Source organism: Rhinoraja longicauda, chromosome 26 (genome assembly GCF_053455715.1).
Source record: "Rhinoraja longicauda isolate Sanriku21f chromosome 26, sRhiLon1.1, whole genome shotgun sequence".
NCBI classification, from domain to species: Eukaryota; Metazoa; Chordata; class Chondrichthyes; order Rajiformes; family Arhynchobatidae; genus Rhinoraja; species Rhinoraja longicauda.
Window position 1 is genome coordinate 10,418,195 of NC_135978.1, and position 21,834 is coordinate 10,440,028.

General features: G+C 42.8%; 1 protein-coding gene across 1 annotated transcript in view; it reads right to left on the minus strand.

The window, feature by feature from the left end:
- LOC144606477 (sodium/glucose cotransporter 2-like) overlaps nucleotides 1-21,834 on the minus strand; it is a 36,211-nt gene that overhangs the window by 6,369 nt on the left and 8,008 nt on the right. Inside the window, 10 exon segments of the mRNA XM_078422625.1 lie at nucleotides 3,595-3,733; nucleotides 4,417-4,632; nucleotides 8,043-8,211; nucleotides 8,584-8,734; nucleotides 11,447-11,554; nucleotides 14,078-14,213; nucleotides 15,109-15,338; nucleotides 18,298-18,378; nucleotides 20,706-20,811; nucleotides 21,038-21,142. Coding sequence (XP_078278751.1) covers nucleotides 3,595-3,733; nucleotides 4,417-4,632; nucleotides 8,043-8,211; nucleotides 8,584-8,734; nucleotides 11,447-11,554; nucleotides 14,078-14,213; nucleotides 15,109-15,338; nucleotides 18,298-18,378; nucleotides 20,706-20,811; nucleotides 21,038-21,142 — 1,441 coding nt within the window.

Here is a 21,834-nt window from a genome sequence, read left to right on the forward strand (position 1 = left end):
CTCGATGTGAAGAGGAAGTCTATCCGGGACTGGGCTGAACCGTTTGGTCCTGACCAGGTGAACCGTGGCTGGACTCCGCCTGCAGGGTCACTGGCTATAACATTAACGCAACTGATCTCCCGGTGGCCCAGCACTTTAACTCCCCCTCCCATTCCCAGTCTGACCTCTCTGTCATGGGCCTCCTCCAGTGCCATGGTGAGGCCCGCCGGAAGTTGGAGGAGCAGCACCTCATATTTCGCCTGGGCAGTTTGCGGCCCGGTGGTATGAACGTCGACTTCTCCAACTTCAGATAGCTCCTCTGTCCCTCCCTTCCCCTCCTCCTTCCCAGATCTCCCTCTATCTTCCTGTCTCCACCTATATCCTTCCTTTGTCCCACCCCCGACATCAGTCTGAAGAAGGGTCTCGACCCGAAACGTCACCCATTCCTTCTCTCCCGAGATGCTGCCTGACCTGCTGAGTTACTCCAGCATTTTGTGAATAAATCGATTTGTACCAGCATCTGCAGTTATTTTCTTATACTATATATATGGCCTCAACTACCTTCTGTGGCAGAGAATTCCACAGACTCACCACTCTCTGTGTGAAGAAATGTTTTCTCATCTCGGTCCTAAAAGACTTCCCCCTTATCCTTAAGCTGTGACCCCTGGTTCTGGACTCCCCCAACATCGGGAACAATCTTCCCGCATCTAGCCTCTCCAACCCCTTAAGAATTTTATATGTTTCTATAAGATCCCCCCTCAGTCTTCTAAATTCCAGCGAGTACAAGCCCAGTCTATCCAGTCTTTCCTCATATGTAAGTCCCGCCATCCCAGGGATCAATCTGGTGAACCTTCTCTGTACTCCCTCTAAGGCAAGAACGTCTTTCCTCAGGTTAGGAGACCAAAACTGCACACAATACTCCAGGTGCGGTCTCACCAAGGCCCTGTACAACTGCAGCAGAACCTCCCTGCTCCTAAACTCAAATCCTCTTGCTATGAATGCCAACATACCATTCGCTTTCTTCACTGCCTGCTGCACCTGCATGCTTGCTTTCAATGACTGGTGCACCATGACACCCAGGTCCCGTTGCATCTCCCCTTCTCCCAATCGGTCACCATTCAGGTAATACTCTGCTTTCCTGTTCTTGCCGCCAAAGTGGATAACTTCACATTTATCCACATTATATTGCATCTGCCATGCATTTGCCCACTCGCCTAATCTATCCAAGTCACTCTGCAGCCTCCTAGCATCCTCCTCGCAGCTAACACTGCCACCCAGCTTCGTGTCATCCGCAAACTTAGAGATGTTGCATTCAATTCCCTCGTCCAAATCATTAATATACACTGTAAATAACTGGGGTCCCAACACTGAGCCTTGCGGTACCCCACTAGTCACTGCCTGCCATTCCAAAAAGGACCCGTTTATTCCTACTCTTTGCTTCCTGTCCGCCAACCAATTTTCTATCCACCTCAACACCGAACCCTCAATACCGTGTGCTTTAAGTTTGTACACCAATCTCCTATGTGGGACCTTGTCGAAGGCCTTCTCCCTTATCCACTCTACTAGTTACATCCTCGAAAAATTCTATAAGATTCGTCAGACATGATTTGCCTTTGGTAAATCCATGCTGACTTTGTCCGATGATATCACCACTTTCCAAATGTAATGCTATCACATCTTTAATAACTGACTAGCATTTTCCCCACTACCGATGTTAGGCTAACTGGTCTATAATTCCCCGTTTTCTCTCTCCCTCCCTTTTTAAAAAGTGGGGTTACATTAGCTACCCTCCAGTCCTCAGGAACTACTCCAGAATCTAAAGAGTTTTGAAAAATTATCACTAATGCATCCACTATTTCTGAGGCTACTTCCTTAAGCACTCTGGGATGCAGCCTATCTGGCCCTGGGGATTTATCTGCCTTTAATCCTAACACCACTTCCCGACTAACCTGGATTTCCCTCAGTTCCTCCATCTCATTAGACCCCCGGTCCCCCGCTATTTCCGGCAGACGGTTTATGTCTTCCTTAGTGAAGACAGAACCAAAGTATTTGTTCAATTGGTCTGCCATCTCCTTGTTCCCTATGATCAATTCACCTGTTTCCGACTGCAAGGGACCTACATTTGCCTTAACTAATCTTTTCCTCTTGACATATCTATAAAAGCTTTTGCAGTCTGTTTTTATGTTCCTTGCCAGTTTTCCCTCATAATCTATTTTCCCTTTCCTAATTAAGCCCTTTGTCCTCCTCTGCTGGACTCTGAATTTCTCCCAGTCCTCTGGTATGCTACTTTTTCTGGCTAATCTGTATGCTTCATCTTTTGTTTTAATACTATCCTTGATTTCCCTTGTTAGCCATGGATGCACTACCTTTCCTGGTTTGTTCTTTTGCCAAACTAGGATGAACACTTGTTGTAGTTCATCCATGCGACCTTTAAATGCCTTCCATTGCATGTCCACCGTCAACCTTTTCAGCATCAATCGCCAGTCTATCTTGGACAATTCACGCCTCATACCCTCAAAGTTACCTTTCTTTAAGTTCAGAACACTTGTTTCTGTATCGACTTTGTCACTCTCCATCCTAATGAAGAACTCTACCATATTATGATCACTCTTGCCCAAGGGGCCTCGCACAACAAGACTGCTAACTAACCCTTCCTCATTACTCAATACCCAGTCTAGAATGGCCTGTTCTCTCGTTGGTTCCTCGACATGTTGGTTTAGAAAACCATCTCTCAAACATTCCAAGAAATCCTCTTCCTCAGCACCCCTGCCAGTTTGGTTCACCCAATCTATATGTAGATTGAAGTCACCCATTATAACTGCTGCGCCTTTAGTGCATGCATTTCTAATTTCCTGCTTGATGCCATCCCCAACCTCCCTACTGCTGTTAGGTGGCCTGTACACAACTCCCACTAGCGTTTTCTGCCCCTTAGTGTTTCGTAGCTCTACCCATATCGATTCCACTTCCTCCAAGCTAATGTCCTTCCTTTCCACTGCTTTAATCTCCTCTCTAACCAGTAACGCTACCCCACCTCCTTTTCCTTTCTGTCTATCCCGCCTGAATATAGAATATCCCTGGATGTTGAGCTCCCAGCCTTGGTCACCCTGGAGCCATGTCTCCGTAATCCCAACTATATCATAATCATTAATAACTATCTCCACATTTAATTCATCCACCTTATTACGTATACTCCTTGCATTGAGACACAAAGCCTTCAGGCTTGTTTTTACAACTCTCTTACCCCTTGTACGATTATGTTGAAAAGTGGCCCTTTTTGATTTTTGCCCTGGATTTGTCTGCCTGCCACTTTTACTTTTCACCATTTTACGCCCCTCTGTCTCTCTGCTCCAGCTCCCATCCCCCTGCCACATTAGTTTAAATCCTCCCCGACAGCATTAGCAAACACTCCCCCTAGGACATTGGTTCCATTCCAGCTCAGGTGCAGACCGTCCTGTTTGTACTGGTCCCACCTCTCCCACCTCTCCAAAACATCTTTGGATTGTTAAAAATTTTAACCTGCCAATATTTTTTCATAACTTTTCTTTGCTTTAGTTCTATTGCTCTGTTTCTAGTTCCCCTGCAACCTCAGTAGCTATAAATTTTCAGCCTTACTACCTGTTGTCATTGGGTGCATGTCAGCCGTGCTGTTTTCTACTTCTTCTTGAGCTTTCAGAGTTGGCTTCATGTTTTCAATAATGTCCAGGTCAATCCTTTCAACCTGGCTGTAACGAAGGCTGTACACCAGGCGATGGAGCTGAAGATCCAAATATGTACAATTAGTTTAATTTCTGTGACTCTGATAATGAAACCCATTCTGAAACCAATCCAATTTTATACAGTGTCATTATTTCTTGGCTTTTACATTCTGTATATGTCCATATCATTCTTAGAAGCTGCTTTAAATATCTTGTAAACCTCATCGAGCTTATTTACTCTGCCTGTTTAGTATCATCTGCAAACTTCAACTTCACTGTCCCATGCTTTATATTCAAATTATGCAAGTACACAGTCAACCAAAGTGATCCCAGAATAGAAATTACTACATTTTTAAGACTGAAAAATTCTGACAGTGAAGCTACTAAGGAATTAAAGAGTTAATGTATTAAAGAATGTGAGGAAGAGTGGTGAGGTAAAGGAAACATAGAAAATAGGTGCAGGAGGAGGCTATTCGGCCCTTCGAGCCACCACCGCCATTCATTGTGATCATGGCTGATCATCCACAATCAGTAACCCGTGCCTGCCTTCTCCCCATACCTGAACTCCAGAATTTTATTGATTGATGAAGAAAATAGGTTATTCCTGCTTCTATCAGAAATAAAAAGATTAAAATAGTTATTGAGACAAGCACATTGCGATACAGGATAAATATTATGCTCCTTATTCCGTGTCTTTCCTCGTTGTGGAATAAAAGCCAATTATTGATCAACCAAAACTCACATGTTTTTCTTCGATCTTTGGAGTGCAGAAGGAGATGATGAGGACCAGGATACATGTGCAGCTGAACAAAATGATGGCAAAATGGAGGTAGTGGATGCCACAGATGATAAAGGGGCAAGAGGATGGGAAGATGCAGCTGCCCGTGCCATAGACAAACTCAGCAATCATCCGACAGAGACCCATGGCCAGACCTCCGATCAAACCCCAGAAGGCACCCTGCAAAGTAATGGTCAAGAATCTAATCACATGGACTTAGTAAGTATGCTCATCTGTAGCAATTATTATTAAAGTTACTAACTATCCTATAAACCAAGGGCAGTAAGCAATTTCTGGGTCCAGCCTGCATCACCATACCGATGTACATGGAGCTGGCTGTAAAGGCATGTATCACCTCTGAGAGGGTTTTTATTTTGTCTGTGGAAAATCAGATATTAAGGTGCATAGAAAGACGGATTCATCTTGATTACTCAATTTGAATCTAACTTCGGGGGAAAGAAACCATGAAAGTCTTAATTCACAAAATGCTGGAGTAACTCAGCAGGTCAGGCACCTGCTGAGTTACTCCAGCATTTTGTGAATAAATACCTTCGATTTGTACCAGCATCTGCAGTTATTTTCTTACATGAAAGTCTTAAAGTATATTTTAGTGAAAGAACTAAAGAAATAACCCCCACTCTGTCAATAGACAATAGACAATAGACAATAGGTGCAGGAGTAGGCCATTCAGCCCTTCGAGCCAGCACCGCCATTCAATGCGATCATGGCTGATCACTATCAATCAGTACCCCGTTCCTGCCTTCTCCCCATACCCCCTCACTCCGCTATCCTTAAGAGCTCTATCCAGCTCTCTCTTGAAAGCATCCAACGAACTGGCCTCCACTGCCTTCTGAGGCAGAGAATTCCACACCTTCACCACCCTCTGACTGAAAAAGTTCTTCCTCATCTCCGTTCTAAATGGCCTACCCCTTATTCTCAAACTGTGGCCCCTTGTTCTGGACTCCCCCAACATTGGGAACATGTTATCTGCCTCTAATGTGTCCAATCCCCTAATTATCTTATATGTTTCAATAAGATCCCCCCTCATCCTTCTAAATTCCAGTGTATACAAGCCCAATCGCTCCAGCCTTTCAACATACGACAGTCCCGCCATTCCGGGAATTAATCTAGTGAACCTATGCTGCACGCCCTCCATAGCAAGAATATCCTTCCTCAAATTTGGAGACCAAAACTGCACACAGTACTCCAGGTGCGGTCTCACCAGGGCCCGGTACAACTGTAGAAGGACCTCTTTGCTCCTATACTCAACTCCTCTTGTTACGAAGGCCAACATTCCATTGGCTTTCTTCACTGCCTGCTGAACCTGCATGCTTCCTTTCATTGACTGATGCACTAGGACACCCAGATCTCGTTGAACTCCCCCTCCTCCTAACTTGACACCATTCAGATAATAATCTGCCTTTCTATTCTTACTTCCAAAGTGAATAACCTCACACTTATCTACATTAAACTGCATCTGCCATGTATCCGCCCACTCACACAACCTGTCCAGGTCACCCTGCAGCCTTATTGCATCTTCCTCACAATTCACACTACCCCCCAACTTAGTATCATCTGCAAATTTGCTAATGGTACTTTTAATCCCTTCGTCTAAGTCATTAATGTATAATTATCAGAAAAGGTAATTATCCAAGGATGTTTTAATCATCTAAGGACCCTTTAAAATTTATTTTACCAGTATTACCAGCAGGGTGGGAAATGAGTATTATGTATCTCAATGGATCAAAGTAAGGTGATATGTCCCTCCAGCACCCATTGGAATAAGTCAAAACAATTATTTGAGTAACTTGATTCATGATTGATTGAAAAATACAGCATTGAAATAGGCTCTTCGGCTCACTAAGTCCATGCTGACCATCAATCACCCATTCACACCTGTTCTACGTCATTCCACTTTATCATCCATGCCAGATGTGTAGGAAAATAACTGCAGATGCTGGTTCAAATCGAAGGTAGACACAAAATGCAGGAGTAACTCAGCAGGCCAGGCAGCATCTCAGGAGAGAAGGAATGGTGACGTTTCGGACATCACCCGTTCCTTCTCTCCTGAGATGCTGCCTGACCCGCTGAGTTACTCCAGCATTTTGTGTCTACATTCAAGGTCAGGGTGGAACCCGGCCTCTGGTGCTGTGTGCCGCCCTAATTTGTAGGATTGTGGCTTACTCCTTGATTCTCAGGAATCCAGGAAGAACATCACTGGGGAAGTGCAAGATGAAATAACACAAGAGAAAATTGAACATTGGTTCCAATTCCTCTGCAAAAGACTAACGCAGGAGGAGGAGGGGAAAAAATTAAGAGTCTAGTTCGTCAGCCGTTTGGCAACTGTTTGTATTGTCAGCCACTGTTTCACTTATTCAGTCAAATGTCAGTCACGTAGGAGGAGCAGATACTAGGAATGAGGAGGTTACACATTGAAAGTAACCTGTCACCTGTCAGATGAAAGGGTAGATTCAAGAAGGAGTTGCATTGTCTGTGCTCTCACTGACAGAGTACCTCCCAGGTTTAGTTACTACTTCTTTCCTGTGTACTTATTCTGACTCCTTTAATTTCCACATACTTCTGCTCCATTTCTGCCTTCATTTTTATGGATAAATTTAAAAAACGCCACCGCAATTTAAATTGCACAATTATAGTTCCTGAATAGAAGGAAGGGGAGAAGGTGATTTCACAAGTTCACAAGTTACAGGAGTAGAATTAGGCCATTCGGCCCATCGAGTCCACTCCGCCATTCAATCATGGCTGATCTCTGCCACCTAATCCCATTTTCCTGCCTTTTCCCCATAACCCTTGGAACCCGTTCTAATCAAGAATTTGTCTATCTCTGCCTTAAAAATATCCACTGACGGCCTCCACAGCCCCCTGTGGCAATGAGTTCCACAGATTAACTACCCTCTGACTAAAGAAGTTCCTCCTCACCTCTTTTCTAAAAGAGCGCCCTTTAACTCTAAGGCTGTGACCTCTGGTCTTAGACTCTCCCACCAGTGGAAATATCTTCTCCACATCCACTCTATCCAAGCCTTTCATTATTCCTTACCCGAAACTACAGAAAGGCAACTTTCAGTATCTTTCTCAGCAGCACAGCTGACGCAACAAATATAAATTAAAAGACAACAGTCTTTCAGACTGTGGTGCTCTCAATCGCAGGTAGCGAATTCTCCTTTCATACTTGTTTAAGTCAGTTCCAATTCTGTTGTGAAGGGCAGAACTTCTGGTCATCAGCATTCATCTTTATCAGCCCATCACAAAAATAAGCTCCACTCTCAGAGCGGGTACATCGATCAACAGCCAGTTTGATATGAGGTGTACAAATAACTCAGGGTATTTAGCCAATGTTCCAAATTTAAAACCCCACATTTTCTTTAAAATATTGAACCCTTTTGATCCACGTCCAACACATTTTGCACCTGCCTTTCAGTATGTAGGTCTCAAAGGGAAGTGTGGCAGGTGCTTCACATTGTATCTAACATGTTGCATTTGTTTTGGGAATAATAAGGGATAAATCTGGAGATGAATAGGATATTATACACTTCCACCAGTCGCTCTTAACTTATATCAGAATAGCTACTTACTGGCTCATTGACCCTTTTCACAAAGACACCCAGCAGGACAACTGCGGCAATGGGTGGCGCCAAATAACTGGTGACAGACTGGATATAGTCGAAGAGTTGGCCACTTTGTGCTGCCTGTACCACAGGTATCCAGGCAATGCTGATCGTGACAATACAGAGAATCCAGATCCTGAGGAAGAGAACAAGGAAATTTGCGATTCATGCCTGTGGCTATGATTGGAGTTCTATTTTGCCTATAAGTGAAGTACATCCATTTGTGCCCTTAGGTTTCCTCTTTTGCCCTGTTTCCCGAAATAAATCCTCGCCATGCAGCCAAAAAGATTAGAAGGAGATAATTCACTCAACCTTTCGAACAATGAGCAACATGTGTAATTATTTCCAGCTGCAGTGAACTAAAATTCCTGGAATTATTTAACTAACAATTAAAACGTTGCAGGGGTTAATATCTTCAAGATTGATGAGCTGTGATGTGCCAAAATGTCTTCATTCGTCTGTAATTCTCTTGCGAAACATTTCTTTGATTCTGTTAATGACCATTCACCTGCCAACAATCATTAGTTCCTTGTTGCTGGCTTCCTTCCGGATTCTTGCCCAGATGTCCATGGTGAAGAGAGTGCTGCTGCTATTGAAGATGGATGCCAGTGAACTCATGAGAGCTGCCAACATAACTGCAAGCATTAAACCACGAAGCCCTGTCCAGAGGAACCAAGCAAATTTAAATTAATCATGTATCAAGGAGACTTACTGAACAATAGTATTATACAGAGCAGAACAACTGAGTATGGATGAACACAAAAAGCAGGAGTACCTCAGTGGGTCGAACAGCATCTCTGGAGAATAGGTGATGTTTCGGAACGAGGCTTTTCTTCAGACCAGAAGTCACGTGTTCCTTTTCTCCAAAGATGCTGTCTGACCCACTGAATTACTCCAGCTTTTGAATGAATGAATGAATGAATGAATGAATAGGTTTATTGGCCAAGTATGTGCATATACAAGGAATGTGCCTTGGTGTTCCGCTCACACGTGACAACACAAACAGACAGTTAACAATTAAGAATAAAGCATAACACATCAAACCAATAAGGATACACCATTACGGTATGTCTATCTTCAGTTTAAACCAGCATCTGCAGTTCCTTCCTACATGTTGACAATGAATGAAGTACCACCTGAAAATGATGGGTATATATAAAAAGGACACAATGGGGAAAGTGTAGATGTAAAATGTAGCCATACTGGGAACAGTGCGAAGATTAGGATAGACTGCTTGGGAACATTTGCATCCCAATTATAATGCTGAACTGGCAACTCAGAGACCTGGACTGTTACCACAGACACATGAGTACAAAGGTCATCTCGTAAACAAGGCAATTTAAATTCAGTGAATGAAGTATACTGAGAATAAAAACCTAGTATCTTGATTCATGAGGTTACTGGATTGTGGTAAAAGTCTACTTGATTTATTAATATCCCTCTAGAGGAATTTTACCTTTCACTGGTCTGCCTTTGATTCCAGACCAACAGTAATGCGCTGTGAAATGGTCTGGCACACCATTCAGTTCTATCGAATTGTTCCAAATAGACGATTGAAGATTAAACTCAGGCATGAAAGTATTTTTTTTTTCACCAATAGAATGCTCCAGTAGAGTTGCACCACTAACATTGCTGTTTTGACCCATCTTCTATATACTAACACTCTCGTTTGTTTGTTTGTTTGATCCTAAACTGCAGCCAAAATGGTACACGATAGCGCAACAATTTTAAGCCCATCTTACTCACCGTCATCCCTTTGGTGCTAATGGAAGAAGTTTCATTGAAATTTGTGTTATATTTTTTAAGTTATTTACATTTTAAAGTTGAAATCTATCTCCTAGGGAGGGAGGGGAGGGAGGGAGGGAGGGGGGGAGGGAGGATAAGGGGGATTGAGGGGGGTGGAATGCGGGGGAGGGGAAGGGGGGAGGGGAAGGGGGGAGGGGAAGGGGGAGGGGAAGGGGGGAGGGGAGGGGGAGGGGGAGGGGGGAGGGGGAGGGGGGAGGGGGAGGGGGAGGAGAGGGTGCTGCACCAATGCAGGAGAGGTTTGGGCCCAACTTGGTCTAGTTTACACTTAAACTGGTGGCCACTTTCACAACCATATGATGTATTAGCCCATGCCTGCTTAGTTTCACCTCGGAATAAAAGTTAATTGATTCACTGGCAATATCAAAGGCATGTCCAGTTCAGTAGCCTCCACCAGGACCTTTTCACTGAGATCTGAGGAAGTTGAGAGAGCCGTCTCACAGACAAATCAAGTGACGTGCACCTAATTGCATCTAATGTCACTATGGTGCAGATATTATCTGCCATTCATTAACTCATGCCGGAATGATGTCCGGGTCTAACTGTGTGCACAGACGAGTGGCCTCGTTATTGGTGGAGTTGCTATGGTTCCCAGCCAAGGACCCTACTTTAGATCTTATGATCTAAAGATGGCCATCAGTGGTGTAGGAAGGAATTGTAGGTGCAGGTTTACACTGAAGATAGACACAAAATGCTGGAGTAACTCAGCAGGACAGGCAGCATCTCTGGATCAAAGAGATCTCTGCAGATAAGATGATGAAGTTTCCAACAACAGTGGCATTCTCCCTCAAATTAAAGACAAGGCTCAGGATTAAAATGTAAAAAGTTCCAGAGAAGATGCCTGTCCCACTGAGTTACTCCAGCATTTTGTGTCTATGGCCATCAGTGAGTCAGCTGGAGATGGTTGAGCCTAGGACTCTAACCTGAGCAGCTCACACAGGAATGTTGTAGAGCTAAGATGATTAGTCTCCAAACACAGTGGCATTTTACACCAAATTAAAGGCAAGGCACAGGATTAAAATGTAAAAGTATAAGTGAAGATAATGGAAATAAAGAAATATTTAAATGATAGCACCGAATTTGGATTTTAATACTGTATTATTAAGGGAGGAGTGGAGTGATGTAAAGAGCGGAAGGAGGTCTCTGAGTTGAAATGAGAAGTTGAGCACACTTATTCACGATTGAGTAGTACTATATCATGCAGTAAGTGGCAGGGATAACTACCTTACTCAAGGTTGCAATTGGCTCTAATGAGGCTGTGGTAGGGATATGATCAATGCTCATATACCCCTGTGGGAAAGTGTTGTATTTATTGCAATTGCTTGATATGGAATCATGATCCATTATGGTTTCTCTTTCAATGAATAAATTTCCCTCAGGCAAGGTACAGGTAATATACCAGAGGGCAGCCAGCATCCATGGACTCATGTGCAGGTGAAAAGAGAGCAGCAACGGTCAGAGGAATTGGTGGGATGAATTCTAAATCTAAACACAGAGAAGCTTCAGGGAGGTGGGGGAATACAATTTGAGCTATTTGTGGCTTGGTTACAGTGGAACAGATTGCTTACCCTTGGGCATCAGGGCGACCACCAGCTTTGGGTAGGCAATGTTCGAGCAACCAACTGGAGTGCCGCAGATCTTCTCACATTCCTCTGGCACAACACATGCGACCTCATCTACGGGACAAAGTGGAGGCTCTTTAGAATGAGCCGCATAGCTGTTTCAAATACGTCCCAAATTAACTCCTTATAATGGATGCCACTTAGTATTATTCCAAATTTTAATCAACTATTGAATGACATGCTAGAAAGAATAAAACTCTTTGTCACATAAATATTCCTAGACCAGATTGGACACTCTGATCAATGACCCGCATTTTATTACCATTTACCTCATTGGCTAATTAAACCCCTTCCCTTCTGCCCCCATCTCCAGCCACGATCAGGCTTTTGAACCAATCTACACAACACTAATCCAACTTCAACAACAGTAAGTTACAGCCCCCTCTTGCACTATTGTAGAGTTATTTTATTTTCTAATCATGTTTTTGATTTTTAAATCTTTTAAAGAATTTTATGTGTAATTTATGCGTAATTTCCATATACTTTGTTTTGTGTGTGACCCTGAGTCGATGTGCCTGTGATGCTGTTGCAAACAAGACTTTTCATTGTACTTGTACCTCACCATATATGACAACAAAGCTAAATTTGAACATTGAATAAGAAATGCGCATCATTAATTGACATCCAATATTCTTTTTACATTTAAAATACTGCCAAATCTCAGGGACCATCTCCATGGTCAATGGTTCATAGGAAGCAATAAAGTAGAAATCAGACTTAGTCACATGGCCCTTCAGGTCTGTTCCACCACCAAATTGGAGAAAAGGAATAGGTGATGATTCGGGTCAAAACCCTTTTTACATAGAATTTCATGGCCTCTCCCAACCTAGCTGTTAGCTCAAATCCAGTATGAATTCCCACATTTTTCCTGGTAATTTCCTGATTAGTACGAGTGTCAAGGATTATGGAAGAAGGCAGGAGAATAGGGTTGAGGGGGAGGGTTTGATCAGCCATGATTGAATGGTGGAGTAGACTTGATGGGTCAAATGGCCTAATTCTGCTCCTATCACTTATGAACTTATGAATTCCTGGGATGTTGGTACCTGCATCAGAAGACAAGTGATTCAGACTTTCCTAACTATCATTTAAATATTGTGGGTGATCAAAAGTCAACTGGCTGAAAATAGACAATAGATAATAGATGCAGGAGTAGGCTATTCGGCACCACCATTCAATGTGATCATGGCTGATCATTCACAATCAGTACCCCGTTCCTGCCTTCTCCTCATACCCCCTGACTCCGCTATCATTAAGAGCTCTATCTAGCTCTCTCTTGAAAGCATCCAGAGAATTGGCCTCCACTGCCTTCTGAGGCAGAGAATTCCACAGATTTACAACTCTCTGAGTGAAAAAGTTTTTCCTCATCTCCGTTCTAAATGGCCAACCCCTTATTCTTAAACTGTGGACCCTGGTTCTGGACTCTGGCACTATCACTGGAGAATGGAGTGGAAGTTGGGAAATGGAAAAGATCTACCAGTGAAGACAGAGGAAGAGAAGCACCTGTAATGGCCTTGTTGCACACTATTTCACCTCAGACCAGAGCAAAGGCTGCCAGCAATCCCCTCAACACCCACCCCCAAAGAATCACACCCTAAAGAGGGGAAAAAAAGCCAGAGTAAGCGCCTTACACAATCCTGGACTTGCCAAAGACATCGGCGAAACCAAGCGCAGGCTCGGCGACACTTCGCTGAACACCTGCGCTCGGTCTGCATTAACCAAACTGATCTCCCGGTGGCCGAGCACTTCAACTCCCCCTCCCATTCCCAGTTTGACCTTTCTGTCATGGGCCTCCTCCAGTGCCATAGTGAGGCCCACCGGAAATTGGAGGAACAGCACCTCATATTTCGCCTGGGCAGTTTGCAGCCCAGCGGTATGAACATCGACTTCTCCAACTTTAGATAGTTCCTCTGTCCCTCCCTTCCACTCCTCCTTCCCAGATCTCCCTCTATCTTCCTGTCTCCACCTATATCCTTCCTTTGTCCCGCCCCCCGACATCAGTCTGAAGAAGGGTCTCGACCCGAAACGTCACCCATTCCTTCTCTACCGAGATGCTGCCTGACCTGCTGAGTTACTCCAGCATTTTGTGAATAAAACAATATCAACAAATACTGACATTTAACCAAACGTGCAAACCCTTTGCATAATTGGGTAAAACAATCAGAATTGTCTTCTCCATGGTAATGTGAGGGATTGTCATGTAAGTACCCTGGACCCATTTGCTCCAAATGAGACGTATTTGTCAAGTGAGATTGGCACAGAGTCTCGACCCGAAACTTCTCCCATTCCTTCTCTCCCGGGATGCTGCCTGTCCCGCTGAGTTGTCACAGCATTCTGTGTCTATCTCTGGCACAGAGTATCCTGAAATCTGGACTCGTTCTGTTCTTTTCATTGTACATCATCACACTTGCTTTCTCTGCCCAATCAGTAGTGTTTCCATCTCCTATTAAAAGGCTTGTGAAACTGAGTGCAAACCTGAGCTAAGGCCTCAGCAATAATCTGTTACATTTTTGATTTTCCTGTTTACTCACAGAAATTTGCATGCATGGAATAAATAGCCATTTGATAAAGAAAACGTACCTGGGTATAGAATTCGACTGATCATGCCTGGCAAGACCATCAGATACATGGGCAACAACTTTATGTAACCACATAGAAGACAACCAGCCTTCACGTGTGTCAGGTTCTTGGCAGCTAAGCATCGTTGGATTATGACCTGGAAGAGATGCACGTTAAAAAAAATTGGTAGAAATATCTGAGGTACACAGTCTAAATTTAAAGCAAAAGCAATCTGCTTGAGGAACTCAGCAGGTTGAGCAGCATTTGTGAAGGGAAATGGATAATCAACATTTTGGGTCATGACCAATCATCTGGACTCAGTTTGATTTCACTTGACTTCTGATTTCCAGCATCTGTAATGTGTTGTTTCTCCAGTGTGTACCTCACCATTCCAATTATACTTAATTTTCCACTTCTCTCATTTCATACGTTAATATGTACCCCACCCCATCCTGTCTCATCAATAATAACACTATTCTGTTTGGCATTCGGGCCCTTTATCTCATGAAAACGTATTTAATTGATTATGTCTTCCATCATCTCCTGTTATTCCCCCCTCTACTCACATCCGATCACCTCCTCTTAGATGTAACTTGATGCTTCACTTCTTGGGCATGCATCTGATTTTGTAATGGAGACAAGTGTGTTATTGCCTGAAGCCTAATAATATATTGTCAGTAAAGAACTGAAAGATTTATTCCATTATTTTAGGAAAGAACAGTGTACTTAACACACCAATGATTTAAATCCATTGGTGAAAGGGCAGCCGTATACATGGATGCTTGTGGAGAGGTTTCTTAAAGGAAATAATTTGTTGAGGGATGGGTATCAAAGTCTTGACTTTGTGGGTTTTCTCCGAGATCTTCGGTTTCCTCCCACACTCCAAAGACATACAGGTATGTAGGTTAAATGACAGGGTAAATGTAAAAATTGTCCCTAGTGTGTGTAGGATAGTGTTAATATGCGGGGATCGCTGGGCGGCGCGGACTCGGTGGGCCAAAGGGCCTGTTTCCGCGCTGTATCTCTAAATCTAAATCTACTCAGCAACTTACCTGATCACTGCACCAGAACCAAACTCCAATGATGCTGATACCAAAGATTAATCCTGGCCAGGGTAAATCGCCACTGACTGCATCTCGCAGAAGATTGAATGAGTCAGCACGAGGAAGATAGCATTTGTCAGAGATGTTATAGCGGGAAGGATCTAATGAATCGTGAAGAATTGGCACGGCATCTTTGTACCTGGCAAACAATGCCTGATAGCCCCCAACCTCATGGAAAGCTGTGGGAAGCAAAAAAAGAAATCCATGCATTAATGGGAAATTTGCAAAGTAATTACAGGAGACGAAGGCCTCTGACAAGTTCATAGGTTTTAAGAGCAGAATTAGGTCATTTGGCCCATCATGTCTACTCGGCCATTTAATCATGGCTGATCTATCTTTCGCACTCATACCCTTTAACCTGCCTTCTCCCCATAACCCCTGACACCCTCACTAATCAAATCTATTTAATTAAACCATTAATAAAGATCCTGGAGCCCCTGCTTCCTTCTGCATTCCACCTCCAACACCCTGGAAGTTTATTTCACAATGATCACTTTCTGTGACCTCGATCCACTACTACTAAATTTAAATATAACGTAATATATTTGTATTCTTTCTAATATCAACCTTATGAATTAATCTCTGTAAGATTACTTGTCTGATTACTTAATAGATTGAAGAATCCCAATTCTCTTCACTCTGGATATTATTTCGATCTTTGACTCCAGAAATCACCTTCATATTTCCTTTCACTCATGCCTCCAGTGCTTAAATATCTTGTTACTTGGCAACAAGAATTGAATATAAAATCGAAGATGTGGTACAACAGCACCATAAAGTTTGATTACTTCTACGTTGCCTGATATTCCACAGTCCAGACAATGTAGTTCAATATTCTGATGCCTTCGCTGCTTATGCTCAGCATTGGTGTCCCTCTTGAAACAACATCATTAGAATCTGTTATCCATGCTACGTGCAGCGTTTAAATGTATACACAGACACGTTCATCTGTAGACTCTCTGACCACGAGCGTATTTTATTCAATGTCTTCACATATTCTGAGCTGCCTCTACACTTTATTGTTTAGAAAGGTTAAGCAACTTAATTAAACAAAAGTTAATTATTATATTCACACCATTTATGTACTTTAGAAACAGTAATGATCACGACACTAAACCTATGGCATCCTCTCACTCTCCCATAAATTCCTCAGCAATAACTTGCTTTGCATCCTTTAGCCTATTTGCCATCCATACCTGCCTGGATTTAGTAACGTCAATTATTGTACTAGATGACTGACTTGTCCTTACACGCACTGATTCCCACTGCCTGCAACATTCTACTAGTTCTCGGTTGCCAACGTTAAATCATCCTTTCACCCCAAAGTAGGATTTAACTGGAGGGTGGTGAATCTGCGTAATTCATTGGTGGTGGAGGCCAAGTCATTGGATATTCTTAAAGCGGAGATTGATAGGTTCTTGATTAGTAAGGGTGTCAAAGGTTATGGGGAAAAGACAGGAGAATGGGGTTGAGGGGGGAAAATAGATCAGCCATGATCGAATGGCAGAGCAGACTCCATGGGCCGAATGGCCTAATTCTGCTCTAAAATCTCAAGAACATTATTCCAACTCTATGTCTTCTGTCTTTTGACCACTTCTCAATTTACTTAACTACATTACTGCCAAACCCAAGAGCTCTAATTTTGTTTAATAACCTATTTTGTGGCACTTTATCCTAAACCTTAGTCCAAGTAGACCATATCCACTGCTTCCCTCTTGTACAACTGGCTACTTTCAACCTTAAAAACTCTAAGGCAAATTCCATTTTGAGGATCCATATTAACTCTGCACCCTGGATCACATATACTCTTTCCCAGGGGAGTGGAATATGCAGTCAATGCAGCTTTTGCTTCTTCATACTTACCAATCGGGTGATGATATTGTGTCTTTACCGAAAAGGTGTAACAAGAATGTTATTTCTAATGTCATCTGTGATTCAAAATCCAATTATTACCCTGTGGCGACTCCTGAGAGGTAGGCCACTCCTTGGCCGAACCCTCGGCACTGAGACTGACAGGGTCTGGGCACTGCCCAGTCCAGGAGGTTTCTGAGCCGGGGTTGTGGAGAGAGAGAACATGTGCGCTGGCAGCTTGTTGTGTTAATAAAGCATCCCGACTGGACTAACCTGGCGTCTCGCCTTATTTCGGGCTGAACCGATCGCTCCCGCTACAGCCCCTTCAAACTTCTGAAGCCATCTTTCGCAGTGGGATAGAACTGAACTTGACACATCAAATGAAACAAAGGGAGACATGGCTTTCAACACACTTTCTTCACACTATCTATCTGATAGCACCAATGGTGCGATGCACATCCTGGGCAAATAAACTTGTTTGGGTTGCACAGATTCTGATTAATTAGATTAGGGGTCAGACTCATGTCTCCTTGGCAGCTGCAGGGTTACCTTGTGGGCAGTCTCAGTGAAAAATACAACACAAGAGCGATCCATCGCACTGGTTTAAAATCAGCCACAAAAGAACATTGTTTACTGTACTCACACACAATATGTTCAAAATGACCACATCCACATCGAATTATTCATCCAAGCTATTATTATTAGTAAGCTCTTTATATGGGCGATTAGACATCTCATTGCTTCACTTTAGAGAACAAATCACTGCTTTCTTTATTACCACACCCAAGATGCTGGGCAAAATCATAAAATCATAAATCATAAATCACAACACATAAGATTTTTAAGAAAGGAAATGTACATAACTATAACAATTCAGCATTCTTCATGTCTGGTATGAGAAGTAGGTGACTTCTCATCTCTTTCATTTTCTCCTGTCCTCTCCACTAACTCACAAGAACCAGATGCTCTCTTGTACCTGATCCATACAGTTACTGCCAGAAAGTCACCACAGTAGAAGACATCATCATCGGGCCCAAACTCAAATCCACACACGTACTTTCCAGGAGCAGTTGCTTGATACTAATTAGAAGGGCTTTGCTAACCCAGGAACACTGAGATCACAATGGAGCCAATCGCTGACCCTTTCTGAGATCAGTGCAGGGCCTGGGCCCTTCCTAGTCTAGGTGGCTCAGTCACTTATAGTGAAAGCTTGGTGAACCACTGAGGGGAAGAGAGCAAATGTTTAAGTGTTTCTTGTCTGCAAGGTATAAAGGATGACCTTCTTACAATATCCCATCAGCACAAAAGCTCCAGCGATGATCACAAATGTCTGTACTGTGTCCGTGTACATCAATGCCGCCAGGCCTCCTGCAACCAAAGATAAACAGATATTACACAAAAACGGGACATTTGCCTTTTCCAAATGTGCAATCCGTACATTTCCTATTGATCATCCTCAACCTTTCAAGGGATGATGCATCTTTGCTAAATGGTTCTCCTCGTCCATCTTGGACCACTATTATTGAGGCTCCCTTGCTAAGGAGAACCTTATCCAATCACTCAAATCTTCTAAGTATTTGATCTGCCAACTGTCTGCTATTGTTTGTGAGTTTCACTGTGGGTAAGTAGGTTTTTGAGATCCAGGGGAGATAATATGTCTCTAACTCTCCAACGACCTATTGCACAGGACGAGATCAAAAGGCCCTGCAGAAATCTCTCCAGTATTTTCCCATTGCGCACCTACACTCCCCCTTTCCCACCCTGCTCCCTCCACAATATGACATCACGACTGAGGCGGCATCTAGATCATATGCATTCATTAGTCACAGAGCATGAAAGAGCCAGTGAGTGAATGAGGGTTGCCTGTTCCACAATTCAACAATACTTCTCTCATGTGTAGCTAGGTACAGTGAAATGCTTTGATTTGCATACATCCCAGTAAAATCATGTAGCTGACCTCACCTAGGCAGTACACAAGTGTCACCACGTTTTGGCACCGACAAGGTTACAAAAGTTCACCGAACAGTCCTATTTACTGGCATCAAAGAGTGAGAGTGGGGTGAAGAATTAAAGTGACAGGCACTGTAAGCTCGGAGTCACGCTTGTGGACTGAACAAAGGAGTACTCTGAAGTGCTGACCCTACCTCTCTTTGGCTTGCCTATTTGTAGTGGAGATCACATCAGAGGCATTATAAATTTTAAACAGTTTTCCTGAGGTTTATGCAAAATTATTTGATTTCCATTCCAAATTTGTTCAGCCATAAAAAAGAATTGACCTCGAAAGAAAAAAACCTGCAATTCTGGCGTTTTCTCAAATGTTCTTGCAGTATAAAGGTTAAACGTGCAATTTAATTCTAGGATGGCAAGCAGCGTACTTAATTTACAAGTTGCATTCCAGAATATTCCATTTGATCCAGTAAAAATCTTGTAGAGTGCAAGAGTCAAAGGTCAAAAGAATAATTATATTATTGAGGAATTTTAATTTCCCGGTCACTTAGCACAAATATCAGTGTAAGCTAAAAATTAAAGAAGGACATCATGTTAATGTAGCGTACTTAATTTACAAGTTGCGTTCCAGAATATTCCATTTGATCCAGTAAAAATCTTGTAGAGTGCAATAGTCAAAGGTCAAAAGAATAATTATATTATTGAGGAATTTTAATTTCCCAGTCACTTAGCACAAATATCAGTGTAAGCTAAAAATTAAAGAAGGACATCATGTCAATGACCCTAATTAAGATGGTAGTTTATTGACCGGAACAGATTATCATTCTGGAAAGACTGCAGAAGTTTATCATCCATTTCGTGAAGATGCTACGTCTGGTTCTTTCCATCAACGGTGACATCAGCATTACTGTGGGATCATCCTATTGGTGAGGAGAAGAGAAGAGGAATGGAAACATAACTACCCAGAGGTTAGACCAAGTACTGCCGTGCTTCTGTGCACCACTCAATGGAAAATAAAAGATAATTGAAACTCTCTGTACAATACACGCAGTCCTTGATTTTCATTCCGGATTCCCGCCGCGACATATGGAATAATGAATGAAGGACATGGATACTGTATGTGCAATCACACGCAATGCTGTGAAAAGCATACCACTTCTGACTAGTTATCCACACATGGACCTTCCCTGAAAAGGTTCTGATCCACTTCTATAATCCCATCGCATGGTTATCTCTTTAAGCAATATACTAATCAAAACACGCCCTTGCATCCCAGTTCCATCCCCCAAACCTGGTAGTGAAGTTCACCAAGCATCACCCTTGCCCAGCCCCACCAAACCTACTGACCTAATCCAATCCAGTCTATTGATCTGTCAATATTACTTCACCATCAATCTGCTTTCTCAATCTAGACCCTCCCAGTACCACCAACAACGAAGTGCCAGCACCCTACCAACTACTGACTTCCCTTCCAATGATCAATTCCTCTTCCTGACCATTCCCCTTCTCATCCCAACAGATCACCTATTACTGTCAAACCCACAATGGCTATCGCCCAACCATAGTCCATGCTCCCTGAACTACCAAACCTCACCGGGCCCTAGTAGCTAATCTTCCCCTATCTTCCCACCAATCCTCTCTCTGACATCTTAACTAATCACAAGTTGCATTGTCCATTTTCTGGAGTGGCAGCCTACAGAATGCTTTATGTAAACTCAATATTCATATGTCTGATCTTCAGTGCCTACCTGAGACAGTGTAGATACAAGTAATAATCAGCAGTGCAATTACTGCAACATAGATGTTCCACCCCAGAGCTTGTTGGATGAAAACTGCTCCAGAGAACATGTCCACCTGTCAGCGAACAGACAACATATCACCATTAGTAAATAAACATCAATTAACAGGAGTCCTCCCACTGGGAACCTTAACCCTTCTGGGATCCTGGGAATCCTTTTCTTAAACAGCATTTGACTATCGGCATTCTTAAAGAATACTTCCCCATAAGAACAACCTTTATGAGCAGGTGTCATGTCGGAGTCCCTGTCTGAATGCCATGTGCACATGAGGAGATACTTACCGAAATCTTGGTAAATATGTAAAGGAAGAGAGAGATGAGGGAGAGGTACAGTCTAATTCGGTTTCCTCCGAACCTCTTCATTAGGTACTGTGGCATGGTGATGACCTGGGGAAAAGGCCCTGGTGGCATTATCAAATAATGTCCAAGCATTTTCGCCTAGTTACTGAAATTAGTATTTGATTACACAGGAAAATAATTTCCCAGAAACATTAAAATGAACTAAATGTCACCTTTATTTTTGACAAAATGATGATACATACAAGGGATGAGATCATTTTTTTGAAATCGTTGAGACTTATAATGAGCAAAACTATGTGAAATGCTGCTCAATTATTTTCACTCACAAGAACTAAAATCCATATTAACCCCACTATCTTTTCACTTATGAAATCCAGCATTGAATGCAGCTTCAGAACCCTAGGTGACACAATGTGTTGGGTACAGTGTCCTTCCATTTTTGAGATTGTGTTTGAATCAATCCTCATGAGAAAGATTAGAACATAGAAATAGAAACACAATAGGCCCTTTGGCCCAGAGTGTATGTGTTGAACATGATGCCAAGACCATCTCTTATCTACCTGCATATAATTCATATCCTGCATATCCAAATACCTATCCAAAATTCTCGTAAATGCCACTACCATATCTACCTTAACCACCAACCCTGGCAGCGTGTTCCTGGCACTCACCACCCTCTGTGTAAGTTGCCCCGCTCATCTCCTTCAGACTTTGCCCCTCTCACCTTAAATCTATGCCCTCTGATATTTGATTTTTGCATCTTGTGATAGTATATAGTA